The sequence below is a fragment of the Uloborus diversus genome, chromosome 5, assembly GCF_026930045.1.
Source record: "Uloborus diversus isolate 005 chromosome 5, Udiv.v.3.1, whole genome shotgun sequence".
NCBI lineage: Eukaryota > Metazoa > Arthropoda > Arachnida > Araneae > Uloboridae > Uloborus > Uloborus diversus.
The window spans coordinates 91,105,299-91,120,234 of record NC_072735.1 but is presented as its reverse complement, the minus strand read 5'-3'; the positions used below and the strand labels follow the sequence as shown (position 1 = coordinate 91,120,234).

At 33.2% G+C, this 14,936-nt stretch overlaps 1 protein-coding gene across 2 annotated transcripts in view; it reads left to right on the top strand.

The window, feature by feature from the left end:
• Positions 1-22: 22 nt before the first annotated feature.
• LOC129222281 (negative elongation factor B-like) overlaps positions 23-14,936 on the top strand; it is a 32,424-nt gene continuing 17,510 nt past the window's right edge. Inside the window, exons 1-2 of one of the 2 annotated variants that reach the window (XM_054856765.1) lie at positions 23-321; positions 13,470-13,793. In XM_054856765.1, coding sequence (XP_054712740.1) covers positions 13,485-13,793 — 309 coding nt within the window. In that variant the 5' untranslated portion in view covers positions 23-321; positions 13,470-13,484. Of the gene's footprint in view, positions 322-465; positions 487-13,469; positions 13,794-14,936 lie in introns of those variants that run through there. The other variant, XM_054856766.1, reaches the window with a different exon arrangement.

Sequence of the window (14,936 nt, the reverse complement as noted above, 5' to 3'; positions counted from 1 at the left end):
CACTAGATGGCGCTGTGGCCGTAATTTGTTTATGTACATTTTTTTTCGAAGAATTAGATTTTAGAAATGTAAAATAAATACTATTTTGAAAGTGCAATAGGAAAAAAAGGTCTGCTGTTACAGAAAAAATTAAATTCTCAGAAGTTGTTTAATTTCTGATCCCAGAAATGAATCGCTTCGTTACTTAAAGAAAAAAATATTTTTAATGTTTAAAATCTAAGTATCCTAACAAACCAAATCATTCATGTCTGGTGTGAGCATCTATTGCTAATTAATCAAAGTGAAAATTGATAATTTTTATTTATTCAGAAAGTAAAATAGGTATGTATTTCCTCTTTTTATATTTATGGTTTTAACCTTTAATAAGTAAGCAGTAGTAGAGAGGTAAAATTGCATATTAGCGGTGATACGAGTGATCCAGAGCCTCTTTCCCTTTTGGGGACATTTCGATAATTGGGAATCTGGCGCGTTCGTCGCATTTTTGGCGTAAATAATTTTATTTTGGTAACTCTACTGCCTAACCCTATGTGAATAGATGTTTTCATTCTCTTTGTTTAGATTTGCAACGAAATGTCCTCTCGCGCAGGAACTGAAGCCAAAAACTGACGCCAATGAAGAAAGCTCGCCAGATTCCCAATTATTGAAATCTTCCCCTTCTTTTTGAGCTGTCTGTTTTTTTTTCTGTAACATGTATTGGACCATTCATAGTTTTTTTTTTCTCTTGACTAATTATCGACAGTATCATTTAATTTTGATATTCTTCAAAAGTTAATTTAAATGTTTAACGAAAACAAAATTCGAGTAAGATTTGACCAAATGGTTTGCTGTTTTTCTTAAACTGCTGGGCTGCATAGCTCTAGATAATATAGATGCGCGCTCTGCGGGGATACATTTGATGCTGGCTGTGCGGATGCAATTGCTGTTAGATATGTGCATTGGTTGAAAATTGTTACTGATATCCATATTAAACACGGATTCAAAACCTGAAGATAAATTAATGAAAAATGTTCATTATTGCTTTCTGAATACATGATTGAAAGCAAAAGGCATTTTCTTACCAAAAATTTTACCTACCCACTGCATGTTGATTTTCATTCTTGCTGACAGTTTTGAGCTATGTGTGCAGATACGTTTTTTATATATTTTACTATGACTGACAGTAATCTGGACGGAATTTTTATATTTATCTCTGGAAATACAAGTGCCCAAGTATTCCAGCTAGATCTTATGATTAGGAGACCTTCATGTCAACTGAGTTTTAGGTGGGGGGAAGAAAATATACCACGCTATGCAAAACTTTAGCTGTCAAAATCCAATGTTTATTTGCAAATTACATCTAACGACCCATTAGTGGGTCTAAGTCCAGACACTAAATGTAATGCTCTTTTTTTTCTTACCAAAAAATAGTGTTGTATTACTATCAAAAGTTGAAAAATCATTTTTCTCTGCTATAATGGCTGTACTGTACATATGTTGATTATACTTATGTTAAAGACTGATAGAATTTCAGTTGGTAAACAAAATCATGTTTGAAGATTTGAAAAAAAAAAAAAAATCCACGTCGTCGCTACAGACAGCAAAGTTTAATCAGTGGCAACTTTTGGTTGGGTCCCCCTTCATTTTTCATGACCTAATTTTACATTACTTATCAGTTATTTTATTACTAAAAATTAAATCTGATCAGCAAAGAACATAAGGTCAAAAATATTGAACTTGTCAAATGCAATTTGATATGCAATGGTGCTTGACCTACAACCCATGGGCCAAATGTGGCCCACGAAACCAATCTATGTGACTCGTTGCTATGTTCAATATTACAAATTAAAAATATATATTCTAAAACCTTCCAAACCAACAGATAGTCTTTATTCAGTGTTATGAATGATTTTTGCAAATTTGAAGCCAAAACAGTTTCATATCATAAAATAAGCATGTAGCAATGAAAATATCAGTTTTTGGTTGTAATTTTATATCTTTTTTTGCATTATTTATAAAGTTTTTAAAAAATATTTTTTAATTTTACACTTTTTCTGGCCTGGAAGATTCATTTAGTAGGTTGAGCAGCCCGCAGGTGGGCAGTTCTCAAAAGGTGGGAACAACACAGACCTCAACTTTGAAGCTTCAACACCAAATAACTTTCATTTTAATTAACTCAAAACATTTTGAGTTAAACTATTATACTGTATAGAGACAAGAATTGATATAAATTATGGAAAAAGTGCTCTTCAAATGCCCTTAAAAAATATTTTCTTTGCTAAAAGGCACAATTTTGGACATACCAAAACGTTAACTGAGCAAATGTACCATTAAAAAAAATTTTTTTAAATCATTTCCATACGTTTCAAAAAAAAAATTAAAGGTATGAATCTTACACTGAATAACTTTTTGTTAATATTTTACACAAATAACAAAAGTAAAGTTAGATTATTTACTTTGTAAACGATTTTTAAAAAAGCGTAAGTTTGAAATTTGATGTATGTCTAAAAGTTACGATCTTTACAATGCTGTTATTTGAGAACTAAGTATATGATGTTTTCATTTTAAAGGTATTTATCGATCCTCAGAATCAATTTTTAATTGTTTTAAAGTGCTTTCATAAGCTTTTATGCAGTATCTTAGAAGAAAAATGATTTTTCTTAAACATACATGTGAGATGTCCAAATGGCGTTACGATCTTGACGCTGATAATTCCGTCCGTTTATTCATAATTTTTGATGATCCACTGTCTTCTAACCTCAATAAAAAAGGTTATTATAATGTTATCTTCTTTAATCCATTGGTATTTTGCATAATTTATGCGTTACACATTGAACAATACATAAATTACTCATGAAACATGACTGGTTATGTTCGTAACGAAAGCCATTTTGCGCTAAAATCGCCAAGCGAACCTCCATTAGTGACAAGAAAGTATACGATAAGCTAAAGGTTACCAGAGGAGAATTCCAGTCTGACAAATGTAGTTTATCGTCAGCTGCACCAGTTTTGGCGACTTTATCACCTGCGCTAGCAATTTTTTAATTTTTAATTTTTTAGAGTTAAAAAAAATTGTCTGCAGTTGATTTGTAAACAAATATCAGTTGCAGGGGTGCCCACAAGGGGGATTATGGTGCAAGTTGCGCCATCAAAATTTTTGGGGGGGGATTTTTTTTCCAGAAGGTTTTTTTCCTTTTAGAACATGAAATTTTTGAATTTTGGAGAGGAAAAATATTTAAACTCATTCAGCAAGAAATAGATGCATTAATAATACTTTTTTCACGTATACCTCAGGGCCATTTTCGTTGCCCCCCCCCCACACAGTTTTTCAGAAGTGGGGTCGCCAATATCATTTTGGCGATGCAACTAACGAAGAAAAAGAGAAACTCTCCGTTGTTTTAAAAAACTAAAATAGTAATTATAAATGAACAATTGAAATAATAGTGACAAAAAGTATTTTTTCTGTAAAATTTTAATAGAAAATTTAACCTTAAAATATGATTTAGGAACTTCCATGATTCTCTTTTATTAAGAGTATCTAAGTAAGGGCCGCAGAAATGTACGCTTCAAACATTTTTATTAACACAAAAAAAAAAGGATTCATTACAGCACACTCTTCACTTGTCCACAGAGTGGGTATGTCTGCCCAGTCGGAAACAATCCACTCGGCTCAAATTATTGTGCATAGAGTAAAATTACCATAAAGGGAGAGAGAACGGGCACCAATTTAACATGGTGCACGCCTTGTCTCCCGGCAGCCCTGGTTATACAAAATCGTGCTTCATGGTTCTTCAGTTAAAAAAAAAAAAAAAAACATAAATAAATAGGACAGCCCATAGGATAGGAGTTGCCGAAACATTCCCACATGTTTTTTTTTTGATGAAAAATGTCCTGAAAATGTCCTAAGAGGAGAAAAATGTATAGGTCGCCAAAATGAATTTGAAATAGAGAGAGAGAGAGAAACAGTTAAATGAAAAGAGAGATCCAAAGTATTGTAATGAAATGCACACCAAAAATTCTAAATGTTTGAATGTAAAAATCGTAAGTAAATCAAAGCTTGATCAAGATATGCAGGTGGCATATTTAAATTAAAATGAAGTGGAATAGAGATCTAAGGTATCGCAGAAAATTACCACATCCATTCAAAATGTTAAAAGTCCTTTTTCTAAGGCCGTAAACGCTTGTATTGCAAGAAAACAAAAATATTATGCTGGGAATTGGAAAACTTTATTATTGAAAATCCAAGCAAATGTATGTGTTTGGCAAAGGAAAATTTGAAAAAAATGTTGCCACAATATGTTTATCAATAATTAAAATTTACAAAATGAATATAGAAGGGACGTAGCCAAACTGAAAGGAAGAGTGGGGAATTCAAACCCTTCTTTTTACGTCCCCAAAGCTGGCCTGGAAGTGTGTTTTCAGGGGTCTGGCCAGAGGATATTTGGGTCCGTTAACGAACCCTTCACAAAAATCCGATCAACCAAAACGGACCTTTCACTAAATCCCGATCAAACAAAACGGACCTTTCACAAAATCCCGATCAAACGAAATGGACCCTTCACAAAATTCTGATAAACAAGATCGGATCTTTCACAAATTGTTTATTGAAAGAGCAAATCTGAAAGCAAAATAACGCATATTTCTGATTTCTGTGTATAAACCGATAATTTTTGGAACCTTTTTTAAAATCAAATTGAGGGATCAGTTTATACAAAATCGGCTAATTTTGAAAAAAAAAAAAAAAAATCGGCACTCTTGGATGCTCCTGCAAATGATAAATAATTGCTACTGCCAAATAAATATAATGGTTGTTTGTTTTATCACAGCTAATTAGCAGCAGTGTTGTTTTGAACTTTTCTGAAAAGGCATTGGTAAGCACTTTTCTCCCCCCCCCCCCGCTCATGATTTAATAAACAATAATAATATCTATCTGCGAAATGAACTTAGAACTGCAAAGGGATAGGGAAAAGGGGGGATATGGGTGGGGAAAAAATATGATCGCTTCAAATAGGGTTACCAACTTCAAAATTATCACCACTTAGCGTCCTCTGGCGTTGAACCTTTATAATGACTTGAATAGAAAATATTCTCATCATTTTACCAGTTTGTCAATATTTGCGTTTTTATGGGTGTGGTGCGATGTTTAATTGTTATTTTGGGAGAAAACTATATGGGTTTTGATTTTCCGATGCTAACAAGGATGATTAACTTTAAAAAAATTCTTTTAATTACCGTTTTTTTTTCTTTAGATGTCTACATTTTGAAAAATGCTATCTTTTAACATCCGATATGAGAATCATATTTTGTTCTTTTTTCAAGCTAACTTCGCTTTATTAGGATGCAAATAAATAAAAAGTCTATTTATTTCTGTTAGAACTCTCTTTTCAAGTTTTTAAAGCAAAATTCTATTTTCTGTTATGAGTCAAAAATTAAAATGCTGAATGGATGGTTTATTTTATTTTATTTAATTTTATTTATTTCATTTATTTATTTATTTTTTATTTATTTATTTATTTATTTATTTTTTTGCGTCAACTGTGTCCACAGATATTAATGAAATGTTTATCATAGGATTCTAAAATGCAATTTTAAAATAATTTTATCAAAAATATTTCTTTTACAAGCCGTTTTTATACTTTTGATGCCTTCACTTTGAGAATTGCGATCTCTTTGCATCCGCAATGGGAATCCGATTTTTCGAATTTTTGATGATTATTATGCTTTGTTAAGAGGTAAACAATTAAAATATCTTTTTATTTTTGTTAAAATCACGGAATTTATAAGTTTTAAACGAAATTCTGTGCTTTTAAGGAATGTCTTGGGTCAAAAAGTTAAATGCTGAACCCTATTCTGAATTTTATTTATTTATTTTTTTGTTACAATTATTTTAAATACTGCACAGAAATATTTGTAGTATAATTTAACATAATGTAGAATGGTAGATAAATATTGATATTGAGAGAGCAATGCCCCCACCCCCCACCAAATATCAGAAAAACACCCCAGAATGATTTTCTTGACATAGAAGAGGAAAACACTCAACTTTAAGTTTAATTGATGCAGTTTGTGCCATCTCTAAATTCTAAAATTTTGTTTAAATTTTTTTTTTTTTTTTTTGCGAAATTATTTGATTTTTCACAAAATTAATTTATTTTTCACAAAATTTTTGATTTTTCACAAAAAACGGACCCTGTGAAAAATCCTGGACAGACCCCTGGTTTTTAAAACTTAGTTTTTGAAAATATCCCGGGAAAACATTCCCAAACCCATCCTTTACCCTAACGTCATTAAAGATGGCCTGCACCTGAGTATTTAGGACTGCAATTTCGAAAAACCATGAGAGTGCTCCCAACGTAACCTCCGAGAAATGCCCTCTCAATTAATCATTCATCATCATTCAAGGCTGAATAAACTTCGTCTTTTGGACTTTAATTTAAAAAAAAAAAAAACTCCATAAGATGTCCCGAAACTGACGTCCTACAAATGTTACCTAAAAGATATTCAAAATTTCATTGTTAAGGCTTCAATTCACAAATTTTTTTGGGGGAGATCTCCAAAACCTTCTACCCCTCTAACATTATTTAAAATCGTCTATGGTTGCGTTAATTGAATTTCAATTTTGAAAATTTGCCAGGGGAGGACTCCAAATCTCTCCATTCCTTAACATTACAAAAAAAACTTCTAAAACAGCGGCTTCACCAAATCGAATTTTTTTCCAGAGAATGACCCCCACCCTCCTTCTCTCTCGCCAATATCATCAAAAATGTCTTAAATCTCGCTTTTAGTGCTTCAATATTTCAATTACACAACATTTCTCGTCGCGATCCCCTTCAAAACTCCCCACCCCCCCTTTCATCAAAGGTTGACTTAAATTACGTTTTCGTAGCTTTAATTTCAAGAAACTGACAATGCACTAAATTTTAGAAAAAAAAAAAGTCTACAATCTCGTTTTTAAGGCTTCAAAATTTCAAAACATTCCGGGATTGGATTGGCCCCCGCATCTCTCTTCCCTTTAATATCACCATAGATCGTCTAAAACTGCATTTTTTGAACTACAATTTTCAAGTTTTTTTTCCGGGGGAGTGCCCCGGACTCCCTTTTACGTGTCACAATCAGAAATAATTCACAATAGGGAATGTGTGCTTGAAGTTTGTATTTTGAAAAATTATAGAACGATGACCCCGAGTCTCTTCCTCCCTTAACATCACCATAGATCGTGTAAAAGTGTGTTTTTCAAATAACAATCTTGAAAACTTTCGAGGGAGAGCCCCCGGATCCTCTCTTCTGAACATAATTAAATATGGCGTACGATTGTGTTGGGAACTTAAATTTGGAAAAATTATCGGGAGAGGCTTCCTGAACCTCCCCTCCCCTTCTTCCCAAACTTAAAATATAGTTTAAAACTGCGTTTTTATGTCTTCAATTTCGAAATAATGCAAGAGGGTAACTCTCCGACGCTCCCTAATTCTGATTGAATATTATCCTTATGATTAAATTTATATTGCTAGTACTAAGGTCTAGTAATATGACTTTCCCTTCTAAGCCCCAGAAGTCAAATCTTCTTTTTCTCTATCTGCATATTTGAACATGAGTTAGAAACAATTAAGGGGCCGCAAAAAGCGTAGACCCCCCTCCCCAGTTTTTTGACCTAGCGACAGCACTGGTACTCTTTCCAAAATTTAATGACCAAGTCTCTTTTTCGATGATGGGAACATCATACACGACATGTAGTTTGTGTCTGTTTCAAAGCTGGATCAGACGATTTGATTTCTTTTCAATATTTTTATAAATTTTCTGGAAGTAGCACAATTTTGCATGATGAATACGTGTGACAGTGATGAGAGGGAGAGAGGTCAAAAAGGTTTTATTGCTTGTAATAATTCTGACCAGTACGCTCTTAGTCTTTCATCGATTCATTTGCACCTTGACAATCGTCAAGAAATATTTTGAAGTTTGCGAATGACATATTTTTTTTATCCCTCCAATCGACAATTAATATATTTTCTTCATTAACTAGCTTAAGCTTATAAAGAATTTTTCTCTCTCATTTCACTTTACTCCCATCTTCTCTACCATTTTTTAAACTGATTGTTTCAATTTATCATTAGATGATTTTAATTAAAACTTTCAGTGAAGTTGGTTTTCGCTGATGGAAGTAGAACAGTCTGTTCTTAAGATGTTTAAATTATTTTTCGTAAATCATATTTATTTTCTTCTTTGTCTGATATGTGTATAGAAGGATATTTGATTCGTTAATGTCCTTGAGTTCTGATTTTCGATGTTGATGAATTGCTGAATCCATTTTTGAGTATTTCCGAAAAATATCTGTCAGTGTGTGTGATCCATCATCTTTTTTGGCTATGCGACATCAATTTTGGAAAACTTCCAGGAGAGTGCCTCCACTGTAACGCCAGAATAACACCCTCTTTATCAACAAGAGTCATCTAAAACTGTGTTTCAAGAACTGCAATTTTGAAAAATTTATAGGAGACAGCCCCTGATTCCCCCTTCCTTAACACAATCAAAGACAAGCCTAGAGTTGCGTATTTGGTGTATCAATTTCAAAGAATGCCACGGGAATGGCACCGAAATTCACCGTCCACTAACATTATCAAGATCCATTAAAATTGCGTTTTTAAAGCTACAAATTCGAAAATTTAAGTAGAGTGCCCCTCTCCCCCCCCCCCCCTCTCGTCAACATTATTAAAAAATCGTCTTAAATTTGGTTTTCAGGGCTTCAATTTCGAGAAAATTCCGGGAGAGCTTCCGAAAACTCTCCAACAAAGGTCGGCTACAATTGCGATTTTAGAGTTTCAGTTTTAGAAAACTGCTTTTCTCCCATCCATAGATAGCATTTTTAAGACTTCAATTTTGAAGATTTTCCTGGGGCGAGCCCTATAGGATCTCTTCTTTCCCTAAGATAGTCTAAAACTGCGTTTTTAGAACTACAGTTTTGAAAACAAAGGAGAGCCCTCCTTAACACAACATTAGACTATCTACAATTGCACTTTTAAAGTTTCAATACTGAAAAATTACCGGGAAGGGTTCACCAAACCTTTTATCCCCTTAACATCACCAGAGATCATCTAAAACTGTGGCTTTAAAACTACGATTTCGAACATTTTCCGGGGAGAAACCCCCGGTCCCCCTACCTAAGTGACAAAAAAAAAAAAAAAAAATCATATTGTATAGATTTATATTGTATTATTCTAGTAATTACTCCACCCCAAGCCAGAAAGTTGAATCCCCTCTCCGCCTTTATTATTCATACGTTTGAAAAAAAAAATAATAAGGCGTAGCAAAACTCAGGGGTACCCAAAACTTGTTTACTCAAGCTCCACATTGTAAAATTTGGGAAAGCAAGACGGGTCAACAATCCAACAGTAATCAAATGGTATTTGTTTAGCGCTCCCCCCCCCCCCCCCCCGTGAATTTGATTGGAAATTAAACACTCTAAAAACTTATCTTTAACCCGATTCGAAAGCGAGAAAATTTTTGGGGGGGAATTTGCGCCATTGAGCTTGGGGGGGATGGGCACCCCTGATCAGTTGGTAATTTTCATTCTATCTTGAGATTTGAGAGATAGTAAGCTTTTTGAATTAACAACATGTTTTGAAAAAGTGCTTTAAATAATTTAATTAAGTTCTTTTATGGAATTTGTGTTGTATTTATATGCTTTTTGAAGTCATTATTGATTTTTAATACCTACTTGCAAAAGGATTTATTGCAAAGTTTAATGCTCACACGAGATTATGTCTCCTAGAAGTAGAACAAAAAGTGAGGTTCTGGTAGAAGTACATTCTAAGTTCGGAAAATATCTGCAGAAATGAAAGTTAATAATCCAGAGAAATACAAATGTTATTTAATAAAAGAAGCTACGAGTTTGTATAGTTATTTCCATGAAGCTTTTTTTTTTACCTTTCATCAACTTCTTCAAAATCATTCCAAAACTTTATTATATGTAAAGAGCAGTATGTATAGCCATTCAAGTACTTCATTAATATCCTCTTTATTATTAAATTTTAAAATTCAAAAAGTAGTAAATAAAATTTTTATTGGAAAAGTTAAAAATCAGATTAACAGTTGTCAAAAATGGTGAAACTTACATTATGATGATGTCCAAAATCCGTTACCTACAGGACAACAATGTCCAAAATCTGATACCTACAGACAGCTGATTTAATTTGCTAATTAACAATTTTTAAAAATACCTGCTGTCTTTTCATGTTCATATATTGTGTTCTAGGTATGCATGCTGTAGAATAAAAGCAAAATTGATGTCAAATTTGAAAATTTTTGAAATTGCTCAAAGTTAACTTTTTTGTTCTCACCTTTTGAGAACTGCCCAGATAAAAAAAGTTTGGCACCACTGTGATAGGCATTACCTTATATTGCTTTTCACCCCTCCTTTAATCGGTTTTAATATTCTGAGTAGTCCTACTGTTATTGTGTTTAGTTTTTCATTTTGAGGTTTCAGGTAGAATTTTTTTTTATTTTATTCAACAAATTTATCTTCATTCTGTGGTCATAAAAGATGCACTCAATAAAGATCTTGCTTGACATGCAGTTTTGCTATTTCAAAGTAAATTGGGAAATGATAAAAATTTAATTCAGCAATGTACGTACAAAGCAAAAAACCATACACTTTGAGAAAAAAATCATTCAGATCTGTTGCCACTTTCTGAACGTGGAAGGCCTTCTAATCACGGTTTGATCCAGGTTCTACTTTTTCTATACCGTTTCTATAAAACGGTTAAGGTCTGATTTTGATATGCTTCAAATATTGGAGCCAATAAAAAACAACTAAATGCATATATTTTACTCTTAATCCATAAATTTTTGTTGAATGTCTGTTTTTGAACTAAAAATCCATGACTAATTTTCAACTTCTATGATTTTTGAGCATTTTTTTCTGAAAATCGTGAATTTCTATGACCAAATTCGATTTAGAATACAGGGGGAAATCTGTATCGTGTCAAATCCTTACCTTATTTTGTAACTACGCTAATTTTTGTGTGTACGATCATATGAGTGTACTTAAGAAGCTAATGGAATTATTAGTTTATTTCACTAATAATAACAAGTATAGAAATAATTGCTAATTTGGGTTTAAATAAAGGATTAGAATGATGTATTTCTTACTCTTAAAAAGATTTCATCGAAATTGGACTAACAAGTTGAATTTCTTGTTCATTTTTGTTCAAGAGAGCAGTTTTTAGTAAACAATATGGCGGTGCCTATGAAACACTTTGCTCATGTTATTGGGGGGGGGGGGGAGAAGAAAATTAATTCTTCTTCCTTCAAAATATTTTGCTGAAATTAATCCTTCTTTCTACTAAAAGTTTTGCTAAAGCTAAAGAATGTCAAGATTGGTGGCTTGAATTAAAATTGGTTCACAACCTGTGAGTCACAACATTATCTCTTTTTTAAAATGTGCAATTTTTAGACTATTACGTGAAAAGAGCATTATTTTTATTTTCCTTTGTAGCAATCAGGCCCATAACCAGGATTTCCCAAGGGGAAGATTTCTAAAAAGAATTCCATTGCTGGTGGAAATGCCAAAAATTAAATTAAAAAAAAAATAATAAATAACTACGTGGAACAAAAATAAATTTTAATGAATTTTGACTTAACACTCTAAATAATTTTTTCAGTTTGATGAAAAATGCATGCAATTTCATTTTACAAACATTTTCTTTTAACATATCCTTTTATTTTCTACATAATACTGCATTTTGAAAAATTCAACAAATATTATTTTGTATCTTATACTAATGCCTATTCATTAAAAATCACACTTCAATCAGCTGATTCCTAGAAAATAGTATAATGGGCAAGGATTAAAGAATAGGTGCGATTATTTTACTCCCTTAGCTTCAAAGGAAGTCAATGTAAGGTCTTGTCCATTCCTCAATCATGATTGCATAGGCAAGAATAGGGGTGTTTGAGTCTGATAAAGTCATGAGGTCTATTTTTATTCATTCTGTTGATTCTTCTTTGTCATTTAAGCATAAAAACACAATTACTAAATAAATCTTTGCCATTTCCTCAATTTTTTTTAAAGTGGATTCTATTCATTTTGGTTTTTTGAGTATTCAGGACCTGAAATTACTCGGAAGTTGCGTCCCTTTTCGTCAAATTTGTGTAAAAACCTGTTGTAACTCGCCAAATGTCGCCCCGTACAACTTCAATTTCGAAAATTTTCCAAGGAAAGTCCTAAACTCCATCCTATTCCATAACATCATCAAAAACAAAGTCTATACAATTGAGTTTTTAAGACTTCAATCTTGAAACATTTTAAGTGAGAGTGCCATAGAACCCCCCTGCCTTAGTATAATCAAAATCATCTATAATCGCATACAGTCAGCCCTCGGTATGAAGTCACCCTGCATATAAGGTTACTTTCCTAAAGTCCTGACTCATTCAATAGGGATTCTGTGTTATGGATTATCGGATATATGGTTAGGTCTCAATAACTGCCATCGCTTATCATTTTGTCTGACTTTCTTAGGGTAATTTCAATGCCTCATTGATTCAGTTCCGCAAATTTTCCCTAGTACATGATCTTTTATCGACAAAATGCCATCTGCCCAAAGAATGTAAGGAAAACTTTTCCACAAAATATTTAATCCCCTCAAATTCTAGGAAAAGGGCGTGAAGAGACACTGGAATGCTGTAGAGAGAAGACGATTGGAGTGAGTAGGAGGGATCATTCACCCCTCTTACCGCAGGTAAAAAGGGAGAGTTTGTTTCCCCTGGCTACTTACTGTTGGTCTCTATTAATGCTTTGTGGATTGAGGGTGACAGCTTTTGGGGTCAAGGTCAATAGAGATGGCTTTTAGCAAAGCATACAAATTTCGAAGGCAGTTAGGTTCCCCATAATGTTACATGTTCTTCGTAAGCACGTCTATTTTCAACCAGCAAATCACTAAATGATCTTATTCCAGCCATTTTTTTTTTTCACTTGTATAAATTTCTGAATAAACATATTTGCAAGTAATTTCCTAATTTCTAACTAATTGTGTTAATTTTATTTGACTTAACTTAATTAAACCATCATAACTTAATCAAGTGATATAGATTTGAAAACATTACATTTTGAAATTTATTTATTTATTTATTTTGATAAAAGTTTATGAACCGTTCATAAGGGCGCATTCTTGAAGTCCCGAGGGGTGACCTTATATCGAGGTCTGACTGTATTTGGAATTTCAGTTTGGAAAAATCTCCTTTGGAGCGTCTATGAATAGAGATTCGTTGGATTAAAACCCAATAACTACTCAACATGCTATAAAACTAACATGTTTCTATTATCTTCTGAAAAGTTTTCTATCATAGAGTAAGAAGTCTAAAGTCTAATCTATAGATATATCCCTTCATTCAATATTTGCATTTCTCAAATCATACAATTTTTGAAATTATGCGTCTTTATAAGAATTTGTTTAATTTTTACTGCTGTTTGTATTAATGAAACCTCTCCAATTTCATTACAGACTTCTTTCACCATCATGTCCGGGCTGGAAGAGGTAGGCATTCCTGGCAAGGACTACTTGCGTGAGGCACTCACTAACTGTGCTGATCCCCTCAAGGCTATCGAGGATTTCCAGACAGAGAATGGTATTCTGTTGCCCTCCTTAAGACCAATGCTGCCCCTATTGGACCGTCACAGTGTTCCACGGTTGGAATTTCACCTCTCTGTGCTTGAAGAGTTGAAGGAGACCCTCGTAGTTCAGATTGAAAACCTCTCCAGACAGGAAGGCAGGGAGAAGGAGAAGAAGCTCAAGGAATTGCTGCATAAGTGTTTTGTCCTCATCCATGTAAGATGCCTTCTGGAATTTTTAGAGCTTCTAAATAGCAACTTTTTACCTCTACAGGATTTTTTACTTTTTTGATTCAAACATTGGATATTTCCAAAATGATGCAAAATGCTGCCGTGTATCAGTACAGTTGACCCTCATTTTATGAAGGGGGGGGGGGGTTACGTTCCAAGGAAAAGGCGCATAAATCAAAACTGGGTAAATTAAGATTTTAATAGTATTGTTAAAATAGGGGTTAGGTTCCATATATTAAAAAAATCTTTGTTCTAGAAATAGATTAATATGTTTTTGTATAATAAGTTTTATCATTATAATTGACTCGACAGCTCATTGCGGGCCTTGGCCTTCCTTATAGGAGATCCTGCCAGGCTGTCCTTTTTCTTTGCTGTTGACCTCCAGTTTTCGATTTTAATGATATCAAAATCAGTATCCTATGTCTTTTTTGGGCTACCCCTTGATCGCTGTCCAAAAGAAACTGCATTGAAGACCTTCAACGCAGCTGTATCATTTTCCATTCTCAAAAGATGAGCAGCATATCTCATTCTGTTTAGTGTGGTAAATTTCAAAGTGTAATAAGTTTAGTATGTACTTATTCCAATACATAAAGAAAACATGAACTTAGTGTTGATAGAAGAAGAACTGGTTATGATGTTCTTTTGGCAGTTATTAATTATTTTTCTGTGTAGTTCTTTGTGGGGCAATAACGCTTCCATAATCACTTGCGTCATTTCCACAACGGTATCTTACTTCACAAACAAGTCTGAAAGATCATTTGTCATTGTCAAGGAATAGCTCAACATTTTCAGTGTGAAAACTTTTGGTTGTGTGTCATCAATGTCGGTATCCTCTTTGGTTTAGTCCTCCTTTGTCACTTCTAAAAGCTCTTCTTCGAGTGAGCTCTGAATTGTGTAAGATTAATAACTTTACTTCTGGAAAGAGGTCTGAAACCAATCGCTAAAAATGTCACCAGCGGCCCAAGCTTGTTTATTAGCTCTCCAAAATGCAGTTTATTATGTGTTATCTGCAATCTCAGGAGTTTGGATTTTGAAAGAGGGGAGAATTTGATCTATTTGCAATGCGTATCCGCGTAAAATCAAAACTCATCCAGGTAAAATAAAATAAAGGTTTCAACCTTAAACCGCT